The sequence below is a fragment of the Myxocyprinus asiaticus genome, chromosome 21 (assembly GCF_019703515.2).
Source record: "Myxocyprinus asiaticus isolate MX2 ecotype Aquarium Trade chromosome 21, UBuf_Myxa_2, whole genome shotgun sequence".
Taxonomy (NCBI): Eukaryota; Metazoa; Chordata; class Actinopteri; order Cypriniformes; family Catostomidae; genus Myxocyprinus; species Myxocyprinus asiaticus.
Genome location: NC_059364.1, coordinates 36,452,556 through 36,471,665, shown reverse-complemented (window position 1 = coordinate 36,471,665; position 19,110 = coordinate 36,452,556). Strand labels below are relative to the sequence as shown.

The following is a 19,110-nucleotide window of genomic DNA, read 5'->3' as shown; positions in this document are numbered from 1 at the left end:
GCATAAAATTAAATATGGCAGCTACCTAAAGGTCTATACAGTGTATAAGATGTTTGCAAGCAGATTTTTATTGCACTTCAGTTGATTCATACATAGTATCAATGGGATCTGAATTGTCAAAGGGGCTTTTATTTGGCATATTTACAAAGGCACTATACTTCTTGCAGTTTAATGTCAGCAGAGACCACTATAAAACACCGCAGGCAAACTTTCTGCAAGGCTTGCAGGCTGACCTCGCCAAATCAATCTGATAAAGAAATTAAATGGATTGCACTCCATAACTAATGTCCAAATCCTTTTAACAGAGCTGGATTCGGTCAACCATTTGTTTTAATTCATTGATTGCTCAAGGCATATTACTAATAGTGCTGCTCACAGACGATGCCTGGCATGTCCACATAGTTAATTCTGCACAGTGCTTGCTACTAATACTGTAATGAGTCATTTGTATACCATTATTTATTCAATCTTATGGCTTTGGTGGCATCATCAAAAGCGGTCTCCTAAAAACTCAAACGGAATATATACAGAAATCCCCCTTAAACACGTCTTGGATCACTTGATGCTTGAAAGCCACACTATCTCCATGTGAAGCCACTCCGTGCTGAGGGCGATTCATGTGTCTAGCGGGAATGCAGCTCTGTTCGGATCTTAGCGAGTGACGCATTGCGGCTACAAACGGACCAATCACAAGCCGCCTCTCCTCACCAGAACGTCAGTGCTGCGTTTGACGCATCACACTTTAGCAGAATGTATGACTCCGCGAGCGAGCTAGTTCCACACTAAACAGGTCCACATCGCCGGATTTCCAACATATTCGCTATTTTACTGAGTCGCTATCGTATAAAATTCATGGAGCACTGTACTGTGCGCTGACACCTTACAAAAATGATATTTTTCACGATTGTGTCTGATAGGGAAGGAAGTGTTTTGGCGGATGGAGAGATTGCGGTGGGAGGAGTTAATATGCGACCAATAAAGGCGCGTCAAACCCTGTTTGATTGTATCCTGTTTGTTTGCCAGTTGCGGACTGTAGTTACTGTGTGGAGATACATCTGCGGAGATATATCTGCTAAAACAGCGCGATGGTGAGTTATAAACTGCTTTATGGACGTCAAAGTTTATTTCGCGCAAAATGCACTTTTTATAAGCATGATATGTAAATGATGCGCATTACAGTCAGCATGCATGTTAATTCATTTAGGTTGCCAATGCCTCCGTTCTCGTTGAAGACATAGGAGTAATATAGTTCAGTGGCATGTAGACTTCTGCTCAGTTTTAGGTATGCATAGTCTGTAATTGCATATGAAACTCTCAGTTCACTTTATGTTCTTAGGTTATACATTATGTTCTTGCTGTAACATGTTTTAAGGTACGCCAGCATGACGCATTTCTCTTGCACACGCTCCTTTTTGAATATGTTCTCACTCTCAAAAATCGAATGGAAAGCATTGGACGTCTCAGGTCCATTAATTCAATGTAGTCTTCATGAATTAAGTAGCACAAAGACTTTTATGACCGGTGTAGAGGGACTGCGCCACCTTCGGAGTTAAACTGACATGTTTGCATTAGATCCCATTTGACATCCATGTTTTAAATGCAGGGCAGTGACCACCATTGACATTAAGGGGTCCTCATACAATATTCAGATGAGTGGTTGACCAGAATGGGTTTTCAGTGGTTGATTCTTACAAAAGGTCACCAACAGATCTTGAATATATGGTTACATCCTTGTTTTAAATGTGCATTTTCTCTTTTGTCTTTGCAGGCTGACCAGTTGACAGAAGAACAGATTGCTGGTAAGACTTTAACCCCCCCCCCCAAATTTTTCTTGTCCATTGGCACATGGCTGGTGGTGTGGATTCCCTTGGTTTTACCCTCCTCTCCGCCCCTCTCTCTCTCTCTCTCTCTCTGGATTTATATTATTTCCATTTATGGCAAGCCCTGAGACCTGGTTTGGACACATTCCCGAATGAATGGACCGGTTGTAGTGGTGGAAAGCGAGTCACTTTCAGGCTCTGCATGACCGTTTCCTGGGGCTAGTTGTAGTTTTCAGTGAACACACCCATCCCTGTTGGAGAGAATTAGTAACTGTAGGCACTGAGGAACAAGGGTGTGTCCACTGTTGGACTGAACATCTCATTGTCTTTGACGTGAAGTTGCCAATTTACTGGCCTCTCGGTTCAGTTTGAGTCATTTTATAATCAGACATTGGGGATTCTAGTGTAAATATGGACTTTTGGGGACATTATGTTCATGTTCTGAACTGTAACATGGTTCTTCAGAGAGAGAACTATCAAAGCAGGTACACCTTGGTTGAACAAACACATTTCTGAGGTGTGAAGTTCCATAGATAGCTTCTAATGTAGGCTTAATCAAACAGTATGTGGTCTAGAGTTGTGCTAGATAGATTGTTTTCCCAACAGCAGAAGCTGTTTTCTTCATTTAAAGGGTTTTTGAAGTTTGTAGTCCTGTGTCAAAGAGCTTCTAGAGGTGATTTGCAAAGATTAACCCTGGTTTGGTGGAAAAAATCTCCCACTGTTGTTTTTGACTAATGTTTCTAATCGCGGTTGTCATTTTGCAGTAGAGAACCTCAAACCGAATCGCTGTGACACCATTTGGGTCATTGTGGTTGGTCTCCATAGTGACCGTGAGGTCATAGTGGTTTATCCATTAAGACCCAGTCATCAACGTGTATATCCCGGGCAATCGTGTGTGGTCACAACATTTCCGTGCTGCTCTCAAGTCTAGATCCTGTATCAGCTCAACAACATCATGGCAGTGCATCTCCATGTGCTTCAATAGGTCTACGGTGGCCTGTCTCCATAGGAACTGAGTGAGGTCACAGTGCAGGATCTCCATAGAAACAGGAGTCTTGGAGTTGATGCTTTGCATAGGTGCAGTGTAAGGTTTCATTTGTGTGTTGACAAGCCAGTTTTGAAGCAAGTGGTGTTTTTTACATAAGAGACATCACAATTGTCTCATAGGATTGAGATCTGTGGCTTTTTTCCTGTTGTTCATGTTTGTGTCATATAAAACTGGTTTCTGTGTCTAGCTTACATAATCAACTGGTAATTACTGACTATTACTGCAAGGCAAACATACACAATGTATGCAATTATGTTTACTGTCTCCTTCCACTATATTGAGTATGGATGAGTAATATGTTAGAACAGCAATCTGCTGCAACTTAGCTGTCATTCTCTGGTTGTGTGCAGGTCTCTGACCCTGACTTTAAAGGCCCAAACATACTCTTCGCAAGTACATGAACGCAGACGCACCTTGCTATGCAAGCTCGATTTCACGTGTCGTTGCGTTGTGAAATGTATCAGCACTCAATTCATAACCCAACGCAAGTATGCGCTACATTCTTGCCGTTAGAGCGGATTTTCTTCTTTCAATCAACAACTGTCATGGTGGACTCGTGCAGCAATTTGAGTTAAAACCTTTTGAAAAATATATTTGACTTTTTGTTCCCAGTCCATTCAAACAAACTTGTTTTTTTTTTTTTTCTCCGTGCCTCTCCCCACTCCTCAACTATCGACTCATCTACCACATTTGGGCTCCATCTGAAAACGTAGGCTGCTGACTTGCTGCCTAATCAGTTAATGGCTTAACTGACAGCTGTTTTGAATGAATGGAACTCTTTAAGGAAACTGGTCTCCGAACCGTTTGAAAAGCACCTTATTTTCATCCTACCTCTGTAACAGCCTCTGAAGGCAGCATTTTCCTGGTTTCGGACGCAGCACTGGTTTCATGGTCACGCCTATTATATAAAATCTATTGCCCTCTTGTGGTCTGAGGTTTGTAACCGTCAGAGCAATGCAAAAACGCACAATGTATGTAGAATGGGACCACACGTTGGCCAAGCACTCTCGTCTGCGTACTTGCATGAAGTACATTTCGGCCTTAAAAGTCAATGTGAAATGCAACTCGCAACCCATTTATGAGTGTAACAATTTTCAACAAGAAAAAAATAAAGCGGGCTTTTTGTCCATTGGGAACTGGTTAAAACCTGAGAAGTGGGCATTACATACCAGAATGGAGGCTGGGTGAAAAAGTAGGTAGCCTAATTTGTGATGTCAGTGGAAAAGGAAAGTAGTTTCAGGGTAAGCCAAGCTATCCTATTTTTATAAAAGATTACAAAGACCTGGAATATGTTTTAAGATGAGTCATCATGTTGACTTGCTCCATAATTAAACTAAAGCTTCTGTTGCTTTAATATCTTAAAAAAAAAAAGCTTTTGGTTATCTGTTTCATAATTGAATGGTTGAAAGAATTTATTTGAATAACTATATAGCTTTTACAGTGAGGTGTCACGTGTCTTTGGGCATCCCTTCTTAGGAAGTGGCCCCACTGGTTTCTCTGTGTGTTTTTTGTGATCGGTATTTAATTATATTTGGGATATTCTGTAACACAAGGTCCTGTTTCATCTATCTGTTGCCCTGCAGAATTCAAAGAGGCTTTCTCACTCTTCGATAAGGACGGCGATGGCACCATCACGACTAAAGAGTTGGGCACTGTCATGCGCTCGCTTGGACAGAATCCAACAGAAGCCGAATTGCAGGACATGATCAATGAAGTGGATGCTGATGGTAAGGATGCAGGGATGTATCGGTGTTCTTGTTAACAAACAGTGAAGCAAAAAACAAAACGGAAATTACATTTCAATTAAAAATGTAATTAGAATGCTGAAACAAATTATGACTTCAAAACAACCATTTATTTTAGATTTTGGTACATTGTAAAATGAACTTTTACAACCTGCCTATTATTAAACATGGAAAAAGACCACTTAAACTTTAACCATAGCAATAACTACACAACCAAGAGAAATTTAACATTGTTAAACTTTAAAATCATAATAGTTAACACTAAATTTGGCAGCCCAGAAATTCTAAAATAAAAACTAAGTTCTTAAAAAAAAATTAAAAAAAAGGAAAAACTGAAAACTGAAAATTTGAGAAGAAACTGTAAAATCAAAACTTCACTAATTTAAAAACCCTAATAATCTCTAATGACACATCCACAACCAAGTGAATATTGAAAGTTTGGAGTTTGCCTGAATGTGCTCGTTTTCATCATAGGAAATGGGACAATAGACTTCCCGGAGTTCCTCACCATGATGGCGAGGAAGATGAAGGACACGGACAGCGAGGAGGAGATCAGAGAAGCGTTCCGTGTCTTTGATAAGGTAAAGCTTGTTCTGTTCTGCATTGAGTGACAAGTGCTAAACAAAAAGTCATGTGCAGTGTCTGAGCTGGGATTTTCTTTTTTTTTTTTGTGCTTTAGGATGGGAATGGTTACATCAGTGCAGCTGAGTTGCGTCATGTCATGACAAACCTTGGCGAGAAGTTGACTGATGAAGAGGTTGATGAGATGATCAGAGAAGCAGACATTGATGGAGACGGTCAGGTTAACTATGAAGGTAAGATCATTCTATTTTATTTATTTTTTTTGTTACTGATAATTTGTAAAAAAACAAACAAAAATAAACCCACTTTCTTAGTTGTTACAGTAAATTTACATGGACACCAGAAAGCGGCTTATTGCGAGAGAGATGGCGTTCCCGTTTATATGCACTGTATAAGTGGCGTACTCTTTACTCCTGTATACATGTGGCTCGGTCGGTAAGCAGCTTTCTCCACAGCAACGTAATCTCCCAGCAATGCTTGTGTAAATAACAAACATCGTAAACGAGGAGAACTTTGGATTGTCTGGGAATTGTTGCTGTTTGTTTGTTTTCTAAATTTTCTATCGCAACCTGCAGCATAATTGCGCTGCAATAGTGTAAAACTTATGTAAAACTCTGGGATTCCCCCAGTGTACTTGAGTGCATATACGGGAACATGAGGGACCGTCGACATTTAACACTGGCATGTATAAATGAGTATAGGGTATAGTGTATGTGCTTTCCCCACTGTACTCTCAGAAATGTTGAGTTCTTTCCGCTGTTGACTTTTTGTTGGGCGCCATCCTATGACCTTTGTTATTCGCTCTGTTTAGGCACATGCACACTCAAAAACCTATAGGAATGCCGCTTATGCAATTACAAGGCCACATAAGCCGCGTTCTCTGAGAGAAACCCAGGTGTGAAACCGCTTTCTCTTGATCCTTTAAACAGTGTCAGGAAAAAGGCTTTCTCATTTACATGATGATTCAGAACGCGGCTTTCTGCGAAAACACTTCTTAAGTGCATGTAAACGTGGTCACTTTGTCCCAACCAGGCATGAACGGTCTATCAACAAGTAGTTTTCACAATCGCAGCCAATCAGAACTGACTCAATTGGATTTGGACCGATTTCTGTGGGGCTACCCAGTGCAATGTCGCGAAACTGCAATTGACAAATTTAACTGCCGCTCATTGACATGCACAAGCCAACCAGAACACATTCTATGTTTAATATAGAATTATGTAGAGTGGGAGTTTGGTCTGCTGAAGGCAGGGCTGCCTAGCAGTGTTGGGTGTAATCTGATTACAAAGTAGTTACTGTAAGCAAATTACTTTTAGTAAAAAAAAAATTAAAAAAAATTGTGCATTTTGCGTTTTATTTTAAATTCTAGTTATCAGATTATGGTTACGCACTAAGTTAATTAAGTACATTGGGTTACACATTTCTAAAATGTTATTTATGTAGAAATTAAAACCTGATTGTTCATATGTACATCTGTTTGCGTTTCTGTGACATCTGTAGGGCGTACACCCCCTAATGTGTCAGATTAAGGGAGAAACATGTGGTGCTGAGTGTATGACTTGGTGCAATGACGAAAAATGAGAAAATTGACATTATTTTGAATTTGAGCAAAAAACAAACAAAAAAGCTACTTTAAATGTGTAAAATTAAGAATTTGATTAATGTAATCTGTCATTTCTTGGAAGTTGCTGGTAACTTTTTAGTGGGTTAAATTTTTTTTTTTTTTTTTTTTTTTTTTTTTTAGTAACTCATCTAGTTACTTATGACACCTCTAACAGAAACCAAGTGTTCAACAAAAACTATTGCCCATCAGCATGGTACAGTCGTAGCCAATTAAAACATTTTGAATGTTTAAGATGCAGTTACCTGGAGCAGGATTTTAGACCAATGAGATTTCAATGTGGGTGGGGCCACCTATAGTGACAGACAGAAATAGAAACTGAATAATCGAGAAATGTCCTGTCATTGTTGCAACTGGTCATTAACATGGAATCATTTTATATTGCAAATATAAACGGGGCATGGTGTTTGGGTGCATGCTTGGTTTGTGAATTTAAAATTATTTCTCATGGTTGAGAAACTAATAAATTCTCTGTCTCTACAGAATTTGTACAGATGATGACGGCGAAATGAAGGCCTTGTACAGATCCTCTCTCTTCTATAAATAATTTGCCTTTTTTCTGTTTAATTTATCTGTAAAACGTTAAGTCCCCTTCCTCCTCCCCAGCTGTTCAAAGGAACTGCATGTAAACTGCATAGGATCTTCAGTCCTCATCTCCCTTTCTTTTGCTGTCATCGTGTTTTCGGAGTGGCGGTGCGGTTACACGATCAGGTGCTTGTTGCCGCGAAGGGGGTGTTGTGACATGCAAAAATGTACACGTCACTTCTGTCTGCCCCCCCTCATGCGTAGCAAGAGTGGAGACCTGCCAGCTGGTTGTCTCTTGGCAGCAATGTTGGCATGGCAACAGTGTAGAGGAGTAACTCTGCATGGACTATGGACAAAAGTATATAATAAATTATAAGTAATTTTCTCAGCATTGCACTACTGCAAAAAAAGAAGAAAAAAGACACTGGTGTATCTTCAAGATACTCATACATAAACTCTTTTTGTATCTGCTGTTCTATACCAAGAACTTGTTTGAATCTTACAATGCTTTTTAATGTTTTATTCACTTATTAATTTTAGTTTTTCTTTTTTTTTTTTTTTTTTTTTTTTTTTTTTCCCAAAGCCACTTAATGGCATTGTCATGCCTCCGATAGTCCATTCCAAGTTGTATATTTGTTTTCCAATAAAATTGACTATTTACCCATACAGAAAAGTTTCTTTTTGTTTTGGAAAAGTATCTTTTAGCCCTCGATGATTGATTTTAAAGCTCTTATGTTTATCAATATGCATACCGGAGCTGATTTTTAGTGGTTTGAAACCACTCATTAATTTCATTAATTGATGTTTTCAATATTTATTGTAATAGTTGAAATTATTCTATTGTAAATCAGTATACGATGTGTCTCTGAGTCAGCTGGTAAAATTACTATGTGTATTTACAGGATAGGATTGGGGCAAGGCCTCCATATGGAAAACAAAAAAGCTCATTAAAGTACTCTTAAATGACATTTGTTGTAAAAGTCATCCCTTTTTTAATTTGACTATACCTTTAGAATTTCTTAACTGTTAAAGTGTGTTCTAGATGGTAAGAGTGCAGATTTATTTATCAGAAGGTGGTTGGATTTTCTGCATGTTTGGAGTATTTTTCTTTTCAAATCTAATTGGTGGTTTACTGGTCAATCTTGGACAACAATGTAACGATATTCCAGAATTCCATGTTTCTGTATAAACTGGTCTTCTAAATTTATAATATGCCCTGTTCCCCTTCAAATTTAGTTTGAGACAACAGGCTTTTTAAATCTCTTCTAACAATGAGACCATGAAGAATGGCTTGGTAATTCATGGCACTCTTTCTCAGTGTTCAAGCCAAAGTTTTTCTAGCAAATGTCAGTCCACTGGCAGCCAACTTTGGAACGCTCTCGGGAGGCTATTTCCAGTTGTGCCAGTGCAGTTCTGTGCAGTATCTACTTCAATGGGAAAAGACCATCTTGTAAATGGTTGGTCAAGATTATGATCAAAGGACATATTTCAAATCAACAGTAAAAGCTGACAACAGAGGTATCATAAATTGTGCTAAAAAAAATGCAAGTTTTCTTGACTTGTATAGCTAATGCGCATGCATGTTGTTGAGTTGATTGGCAGACAGTATCTGTATCTAAAAGGTGATTGGCTTTTTTACCTGTAAAGTGGGACTTCCTTTCTGCTGCCGTTGGGTGTTTCAATTTCTCCCATTCATTTTAATAGAAGTGGCCCATCTCTGGTTCAAGCACACTGTTTCAGGAGACCGGTTAAACAAACAGTAAACATTGAGACCTTAAGTTGCTTGTTAAGCATGTGTTCCAGGTAGCCTATCAACAGAGCAGAACATTCTGCCCTAATCTCCATGAGAGAGCTCCTTTTCTGCCTTATGGCCTTTGCCAAGTTGTTCATGTGACAACCTTAAAAACTGACATTTAAGAAGAGTTTATGATCTTTTTACACAAAGTTTTGAGAAATAACAACACTAGTTTTATGTTGTTTCAACATCCAAGACTTGAGTAAAAAAACATCCAGAGTAAAATGTTATTGCTCAGAGGTTGCTGTATTGAAGCTCTGGAGGCTTATTAGAAATCTCAATTTAAATTTCATTTATGTATCGACTTTGTCTCAGATGTTTGTCTCAGAAGAATCCTTAGGAGAAAATAGACACCAATTAGACAGTCAGAAAGAATGGAAACACTTTACATTAATGGCTCCTTTGTTAAAGTTTTATAAAAGGGTTAATGACTAATAAGAAATTTACAAATGCATTATAAATCATTAGTATGCATTAGTATAGTATGCATATATCATTATAACAACATGAGTAAAAAGTGCAACTTTCACGCAATACTTGCCAAAGAGGGAGCATTTGAACTTACATGTTATAAATGCTTAATAAATACATAATATTAATAAAAAAACTTTAAATTCAAGATTTATGTCACAATGCCATAAAAATAAAGAGATTAAAAAGAGGGATTATGCCATTTTGCTACTGTCCGCTTTGTGTTTACATTCATTACTGATATGTCTCGATTCACTTGTGTTGTTACTATTATGTCAAAAGAATGGTGCTATTCTGAGTGGTATACAAATTTACCTAGTCCTAGTTACCTAAAGTCCTCTACTTTTCAGGTCTTCATTCTCATTCACAGCATATATCAAATAATAAAGCCTGATGACCATTAAAACATACTAAATTTTATGTAGTCAACAGATTTCTAATGTTGACAACACATTAATAAATGCTTCATATGTGTCTACTTTACATTAAGGTACAGCTTCGTAAATAAATGTTGAATAAGTGTTTTTAAGTATTTATAATATGTGAGGTAAAAGAGCTCACTATTTGGCAAGTATTGAATGACAATCACCTTTTTTATTCATGATGTTATAACCATATATCAGTGATGTATATTGCATTTGTAAATGAGTTATTGGTCATTACTGAACCATTTATCAAAGGGAATACTAATGTAAAGTGTTACTGTAGAAATATAGATCAAGAAAAATTATTGTGGATTGCATCATAGTTCTGATCATTTGATTTTGGAAGATTGGGTGAGAGATGTTTGAGTTCATATTGAGATCTCTGACTTTTGATTGCAGACTTTGGTATCTTGGCAAGTCTGGGCACATTTTTTGAAACCAGGAGACACATGTGAGATTACTGGGATCTTATTGGGAGAAACATTTGATAAGCAGAAAATGTACATACATTTGCTCGCCATTTAATGACATTGCTGGAAAAACAACTGAGACATTAAAGAGATATCTTGTGATTTGTCTTTCCTATGGTAATAACAAGTTAATATTTTAACTAAGTTTTATACCTAGGCCTACTGAATAAATTATGTTATGAAAACTATGGACATTGCAATACAAATTCTTCATTAAGAAGATTAAAAAAAATGAATTAGAGCAAACAAAGAGCAGAAACTCATGTATCCAGTACTCTGGATTAATAGATAAACAGTATTTGTACCTAAGCAATGCTTCTTGTCATGGAGGTGTCTGTTACAGAAGACAAGCAGGTGACCGACAGAACTATGAACACAGGAAGAGAAAAAACATTACCCAAAGAAAAAGGTATAGATAGGGTAAGTCAAGTCTTCTTGTAAGCTTTTACATTTACTGCTGGTGCATAGGTTACTGCAGGAAAAATACTCCAGGAAAGTATCTTTATGCAAACCAGCGGAGAAATTATGTATACGTCAAAATGTGTGTGAAAGATTAATAATACAAGTTCTATCAACATCATCTGTGGCATTATGTCTATTAACACAGAAAATAAATTCGGCTCATCCCTCAGTTTGATTAGATTAAAACAAAAACTGCATTATAGTAATGCACTAAGAAAGAATGGAAGTCTATGAGGCAATGCATTCCTGATCCTGAAGGTTTAAAAGCAGAAATGCGAAGCTCATATATTTGTTAAAGTGCTTGTATTATGTCTTCCATACAAAAACGTGCCTTATTTGATCTGTAAAATTGTCTAAATTGCCCTTTTAGCGGTGGGACTACTTTTCTAAGCAGATGAACTTCTGGTAATTCCTGTGGGTGGATTTTTCAATGTAAACAGTCCCTTTCTGGTATCCTTGCACATATCTTCGAAAGATACCGGAACTATTGGATTTACATCGTCATGACAGGAGTTGAAAAATTGCATATAACTTTGTATAGACATGGTTAGTTAATAATTGAATCACACTAAACTCATGATAATGTGTAATATTTAAGTCTTGTGGCTTTACTTTCAAAACAGTGTGTAGTTGAACACATTGGCGCAAAAAACTGGGTATGCAGCATATGCAAACCAACCTCAAAGGAGGGTGCCTGGACGGCGAAACATTCAAGGGGGACCTGGTCAGATGGCAAGGGGGGAACCCCAATTTGTTTTTAGAAATATGACAAAGAGGTATACACTGACAGAAGTGGCTGGTGGAGAAACACTATTAAGATGAAATTTACAAAAGATCCAGTCATTGGAGAATTTAAAATTTTTTTTTTTAAATGGTCCAAAAGCTTCACTATTCAAAGAAAACAGACAATATGAAGTGTTCACAGAGCAATAAGAGGCTTTTGTGCAAAGAATAAGTGAGGTTTTGGTGCAATAAGAGGCTTCTGTGCAAAGAATAAAGTGAGGTCTCTTCTTTCCACCACCAGAAAACTCCTATTCCTGGCAGTTACCACACATAAGATTTCATAGAGGAGACAAGTCTCAACCCAGTGAAAAGAACGTATGGCTTCAAAGGCATCGGCCGAAACAACCTCATGCCATGTGTGTGTAGAGGGGATGTATTATTGCCTGGGGCATACAACTTCACTGATTCAACCAAAGAGGCTCTCATGCACCAGGCAACTTACTCTTTCAAAAACTGCCCCAGACCTGATAACTACACTTTAGGCATCAGGGACAAGGTGAGTCCGACAAAGTCCTCAAGCGATCCTACAATGGCCCCTAAGAGTATTTGGATACTTAAAGTATTCTTCAAAGTATGAATGTCATAACAAAGTACTGTATCTGACTTCAACTGTCTTCATACATCCACTAAAAAACACTTTAGACCAGTTGGTAGTAATTGCAAAAATGGCTGGAAAAGGTCTAGCTTCATTTGTTTGGATATGCCAGTTGGGTTTGATATTTTGTTATGTAATGCAATGAAAATCCATATAATGTAGACAGCACTATAGTCATTTATGTAATACTTGGTACTGAATGAAACCAAAAATGTTTTCTTATATGAATCAATTTGAATGCTGCCCACTTTTGAATGTGTGTCAAAACAATGACTTTATACAGTACAGTGTTATCCTGTGTGTGTGTGTTTAACCGGATATTAACCTCTCACCTGGTCATTATGATGTTACCTGTCCCCAAATCATCATGCAAGTGAGTAGCCAGCTTCACCACTCAACACTCTTCCACACTCACCTAGTCAGAAAACATTCACACACTGAAGCTCTGAGATGTTTGTGCTCAACATTTTCACTTTCATCATTAACCTCAGCCAGCTCACAGAACAGATCACAGTTGCTTTAGTACAGGACTCAACAAGAATGATGACAGCCAGTCATTATATTGTAAATACAATATTTTCGTAAATACGAGTTTACCACTCGAAAGTTGCACATGAACTTCCAAGTTGAGAATTTCCAAGTTGGGAGGAGATGTACAGTAAACTTTCAACATGGCAAAGGAGAGTACAGTTTATGTAGTGAATGACAGGTTTTGTTAATTTTTCTAAATACAGCTAATTGTTAGCTCTTGCCATTTAGGTCATATTCATGAATGTACATGTATACAGTATCAGCAACTATTTAATGCATGTTGTAATATGTATTATAGTCTCAAAATAAAAGTTCCTCAAGAAATATGTATGAATGAACCTGGCATCATCCATGTTTCCTGTTCTTTCCAACAACAAAGCACTTGAACGTGACGTATTCGTAATTATCACTTCAGAAGTTGGAAGTAGGATAATTCCGATAGCACATGAAGGCAGCATTATAAGTGTAATGGTAGCTAGCTGGTCCGTGATAGCTATGCAGTGTGTGAACCTCACTCTCCTGGCATTAAGAGACGCACTAGCGACCGAGGCTAGAGGTCATGGCTTTTATAGCCTCCTTGCTAGCGCGTCAGACTCCCATGCTGGGGATAGCTGGTTCGAATCCTGCTCGGGGCGGGTTGAGTAGGAACTGGTGACACTGGTGCCGTGACCTGGATGGGAGTGAGGTTAAGGGGGTGAGTGTAACAGTAGCCAGCTGGTACATGATTGTTGTGAAGGGTGTAAACCTCACTCTCCTGGCCTTAAGAGACGCACTAGCGACCGAGGCTAGAGGTCATGACTTTCATAGCCTCCTTGCTAGCGTGTCAGACTCCCATGCTGGGGATAGCTGGTTTGAATCCAGCTTGGGGCGAGTTGAGTAGGAACTGGTGACACTGGTGCCGTGACCTGGATGGGAGTGAGGTTAAGGGGGTGAGTGTAACAGTAGCCAGCTGGTACATGATTGTTGTGAAGGGTGTAAACCTCACTCTCCTGGCCTTAAGAGACGCACTAGCGACCGAGGCTAGAGGTCATGACTTTCATAGCCTCCTTGCTAGCGTGTCAGACTCCCATGCTGGGGATAGCTGGTTTGAATCCAGCTTGGGGCGAGTTGAGTAGGAACTGGTGACACTGGTGCTGTGACCTGGATGGGAGTGAGGTTAAGGGGGTGAGTGTAACAGTAGCCAGCTGGTACATGATTGTTGTGAAGGGTGTAAACCTCAATCTCCTGGCCTTAAGAGACGCACTAGCGACCGAGGCTAGAGGCCATGGATTTTATAGCCTCCTTGCTATCACGTCGGAATCCCATGCCGGGGACTACCAGTTTGAATCCCGCTCGGGGCGGGTCGAGTAGGACCGGTGACAGAAGCAAATTACCATAAACCATAGATTTCTGGCTATTTTCACAAATAAAAGCCCAATGTTTTGTTGTTGTTTTTTTGGTAAAGAAAACGTAACATTTGATGAAAAATAAAAAATATTTCGGAAATTGACAACATACCCACCAAGATTTTAGGTTAAAATTAACATGCACTGTACAAGTAGCCATGCATAAGGGAAAGTGTATAACTGGTCATCATTTCCTTTTTTCATAATTTCAGTTTTTCTACAATTTTTTTTTAGACTAACCATACAATGCACACCACAGGGCATTCCTGAAACTGCTTAAAATTTGTATGTCTTTCTTAATATGTTACTAAACATAATATATATATATATATATATATATATATATATATATATATATATATATATATATACATATATATATATATTTATTTATTATTTTTGTTTGTTTGTTTGTTTTATTTTTTGTTTTTGTTTTTTGTGGTGGGTCCAGTGAAAATACTCACAGGGCAAGAAAAAATTTAACTGGGCCAGCAGAAACAATCCTTATTGTTTCCCCTACTCCTGTTGACTCTCTCGTCTTCACCCTGTCTGCACCATTTTATTCTCTTCTCTCATGACACGCGTCTCTTATTGCAGACACGTGATGTTCCGTTCAGTGGTACAGAGGGTCAGCTTTCTCCATGTAAGTGTCCAGTTTCAATGTGACAAACTCTACCAACCGGAATTTATGTGTACAGTACATGTTAACTGTTCCTTTAAATGTACTTTAGAATGTTTCGTAAAGCATCTCAGCTCCTCTGAGTTTCACTGGCCCGTGCATGTGTCACTGTTTTTACACCTCATGCACTGTGGCTTCAGTCGTGCCGGGAGTGTGTCGTTACTGACTGGTTATTCGAGCTGTGCTGGCAGCTGTCTGGTGTTGATGGAACAGTGAAGATGCTAAGTCATCCTCTGGGTCTCATTAGGGTGAACATTAGGGCATTGTGTGGTTTGAAGAGCCTGTCGTCTCGTGTAAGACAAGTGTTTTGTCAAAGGTTAAGTAGCGAAGAAACCTCAAGCTGAATCACAAGATGACAGATCAACAGATTTTCATAGCACTTTAATAGTTTAGGGGTTTATTTACACTAATGTACACTTAGAAAAATCTAAGCAGGAGACTTTTCTGCCTTTGCTCTCCATTTAATCTTATTGCCGACTAGGAGAAAAAATTGAGATATTAAACAGATCTCATTCGTGATTCTTCTTTTTTTCTCAATTTGAGTTTCGCTGCTCAACTTGAAGGCACTTAAACTAGTAAGGTGAAAAGGCTTAATAATGAATGGCTGGGATTGGAGGGTGCTGAATGTGGCTCTTCTTGATTGTACTTCACACCCTTAATGAAATAATAGCTCAGTGGCTCTACAGACATGTGTAGTATGGCACAGCTATCCACTCTTATCCAGCGGAATTTTGAGCTGGCTGGCCGTCCCATAGAACTAGGCCAGCAATGGCTTGATGCCTGTGAAAACCATCAGAAGCTGACCTCATGAGGGAAGCAAGTTCCCCTGTTATTATGCATTAACACCTCTGGCACAGTTCAACCCACCACACGCACCACAGCACAGACCAACATGTTCAAGTTAGACAGCCAGTGGAATCAAATGGCATGTAATGGTAGCAGGCAGCTTCTGTAGCACAGTCATTGAGTGATGGAAGCTCTTCTTCTCAACCATACTTTTAATACAAATACAGTGTGTCTGTGTTTGTGGATTCAGGCTTAGTTTAATGAATTGCTCTATTGGAGCACTCTAAACGGTTTGAGAAAAGTCATCCTTTTTTTGGATATTAACTCTTTTAATTTCTATTTTGGTACTTTGTCTTTGATTGACGGATCAGAAGGCAGGACCTGTGCCTGGATATTACAACCCGTGACCAAGCACAGGCCCTGCAGTCACTTCCTGCTTTAGGTCCACAGTACCCTGGCTGTACAGTGTGCACTCTGTGAGCTCCATTTCTATGTATTAAGAGACAAATCTAAAGCCATGTCCACACTTATATGCTTTCATTTGAAAACGCAATGATTTTGCTATGTTTACACCTCTCATCCACACTGAAAGCACGTTTTTCCTCAGCCGAAAACAGAGGCCACATCCACACTAATCCATTTTTTTTTTTTTTTTTTTTGAGAATTATTTTCCAAAGTGTGTGGTAATGGAGAGCTTTGCGTGTTTTCGAAACACTCCATTTTCGGTTGAGGAATATGTGGTTCTCCGCATGTGGAGGCTCATGCTACTCTCCACGATCCACGCACAACTTACCACGCGCCCCATTGAGAGCGAGAGCCACTAGGAGGTTACCCCATGTGACCACGAGGAGGTTACCCCATGTGAATCTACCCTCCCTAGCAACCGGCCAATTTGGTTGCTTAGGAGACCTGGCTGGAGTCACTCAGCACGCCTTGGATTCGAACTCGCGACTCCAGGGGTGATAGTCAGCGTCAATACTTGCTGAGCTACCCAGGCCCCAATCTTTGTTAATGTTAATTTTATGGAGCCCCTTAGAGGACAGGGCGGGTATTTAATGCATGCCCTCACAATAAGTTTTGCATTCCCTCGCAATAAATTTAACATGGATTTACTACAGTAACCATATTTTAACCTTGATATTTGTTTTAAAACCATAGTAATAATGCAGGAAAACAAAAACTATGGTAATAAAAATCATAATTTTGTGGTTATTATGGTTTTACTATACAAATTCCATTAAATTTGTAGTAAAACCGTAGTAACCACAAGATTAACCATGGTTAATCTATGGTAAAATCATTGTTACTATATGGATACAGTATACTGTATTGATGTCATTGTTTCTGCCAAAAAATATGGTTACTTAACTTTATAGTTAACTACAATATTACTTTAGTGTAACCATATCTAAACTATGGTATTTGTATAGTCAAACCATAATAACCACAAAATTACTATTTTTATTACCATAGATTTTGTTTTCCTGTATTATCACTATGGCTTCACTACTACAAATATCATGGTTAAAATATGGTAACTGCAGTAAAACGATGGTAAAAATGTATGGTAAATAAGTTTGATTGTAAATAGTGAAACCATAGTGATAATATAGAAAAACAAAAACTATGGTAATAAAAATAATTATGTTTTGGGTATTATGGTTTTACTATACAAATACCATAGTTTAACTATGATTTTACTGTAGTAACATAGTAATAGCTATGAAAACTAATTTAAGTAACCATGTTTTTTGGTGGAATTCATAGTTTAAATACAGTATACTGTATCCATATAGTGACCATGGTTTTACTATAGATAAGCCATGGTATTTGTAGTAAAACATAATAACCACAACATTATTTTTATTACCATAGTTTTCCTTTTCTTGTATTATTAATATGGTTTTACATTGAATATAAAGGTTAAAATATGGTTACTGTAGTAAAACCATGGTAAATTTATTGCAAGGATACATTCCCGCCCTTTCCTCTTAGGGGCTCCGTATTAATTTCAACATATATTAATACATTTTCAAAATCAAAAGTTGCATATGTTAACATTAGTTTATTCACTATGAACTACTACACTAAATGAGCTAACAATGAACAATTGTATTTTTTATAAATTAACGTTAAAATTAAAAAAAGATTCATTAAATAAATGCTGTTAAAAATATAATGTTCATTGTTAGTTCATAAAACAATGCATTAAATAATGTTAATGAATGGAACCTTATTGTAAAGTGTTACCGATATGTTGTACCAGGTTTGGCATCAATGACACTTAAAATAACAGCATTGTTTGTCCTGTGAATGATCGCAGCATCCCAAGTTGGAATATCTGGTAGATACGTATAGAGATTTGGAACATGAGGGTGAGTAACTGATGACATGAACATTTATGGGTGAACATTTTAGAACACCAAAACCATTTTACCTACTGTATGGATAAATGTCAGACTATCACAACTTTTGTGGAACTTATAATTTATTCTTTTATAGGGAACTCCGGGACCTGCCGTGTTTGAGCCCACATGGCCAAAGGGTCAACAGTTAAGCGCTGAGGTCAAAGTGGACTGGGCCCATGACCTCCTCTTTCACAACATACCTCGAACTATGTCCTCCCTTTAGTCCATTGAAACCCATACGTATTCCTCCCTTCAAGCCCCAGACTGGACTATCTGTTAGTTTGACCAGTGGCTGCAGGGGGAATGATTGGGAAACCTGTTTCAGTCATTATTTTTGCAATTCCGATTGGTGATGCTAGTGGTGCCGAAATTACACACTTTAGCTTTGACAGCTCTTACAATAAAAAAGCAATTCATCTTTTATGTTTTTACATAGACAGAATACTCTCAGACGCGCAGATCAAATTCACTCAAGTTACATTTAGCATTAATATCTCGGTTCAGCATTTACCTCTTGACATGGTCTCATAGCAATCTCTGTTATGCCATGAACTGACTGCAGCCTGGCCGCCCATATAATGCACAGAGCTTAGTGATGACTCTCACACTCACATAACATTCATTCATCTTGAACAAAGAGGTCAGTGTCACACAATAAAACAGCTGTTTACAACACTCTCTATCACACAGCAGCAAGATTAACCCTATTTAACAGGTCCTGAAAGATTCTGCTGACATTAATTATAGTGAGAATGAACATGCAGGTTATATAAATTTCTATCAGCAATGCCTTATCTTCTTTAACAAACATCTTCTTTAATGACATGTTTTCATATATGTCTATATAATTGAGACGCACCTTTGAATGCACATTTCAAGGTACATAGGCAAGAAAAAGTATGTGAACCCTTTGAAACTAGCTGGTTTTTCCCATTAATTGGTCATAAATGTGATCTCATCTTCATCAAAGTCACATGTA

The 19,110-nt window shown here is 38.2% G+C and overlaps 1 protein-coding gene and 1 pseudogene across 1 annotated transcript; both read left to right on the top strand.

The window, feature by feature from the left end:
- The first annotated feature begins 962 nt into the window (after positions 1-962).
- On the top strand, positions 963-8,309 carry LOC127412183 (calmodulin-1). Its single transcript, XM_051648342.1, has 6 exons — positions 963-1,088; positions 1,769-1,799; positions 4,452-4,595; positions 5,088-5,194; positions 5,293-5,428; positions 7,300-8,309. The coding sequence occupies exons 1-6, from the start codon at positions 1,086-1,088 to the stop codon at positions 7,326-7,328; spliced, it is 450 nt and encodes a 149-aa protein (XP_051504302.1). The 5' UTR covers positions 963-1,085; the 3' UTR covers positions 7,329-8,309.
- Positions 8,310-10,814: 2,505 nt separating this feature from the next.
- LOC127412041 (protein STPG4-like) lies at positions 10,815-18,354 on the top strand (annotated as a pseudogene).
- Positions 18,355-19,110: the final 756 nt, after the last annotated feature.

Coding starts and splice junctions, on each gene's coding strand:
- LOC127412183 (XM_051648342.1), top strand. Junction 5,195..5,292: donor CGTTCCGTGTCTTTGATAAG/GTAAAGCTTGTT, acceptor TTTGTGCTTTAG/GATGGGAATGGTTACATCAG. Junction 5,429..7,299: donor CGGTCAGGTTAACTATGAAG/GTAAGATCATTC, acceptor CTGTCTCTACAG/AATTTGTACAGATGATGACG.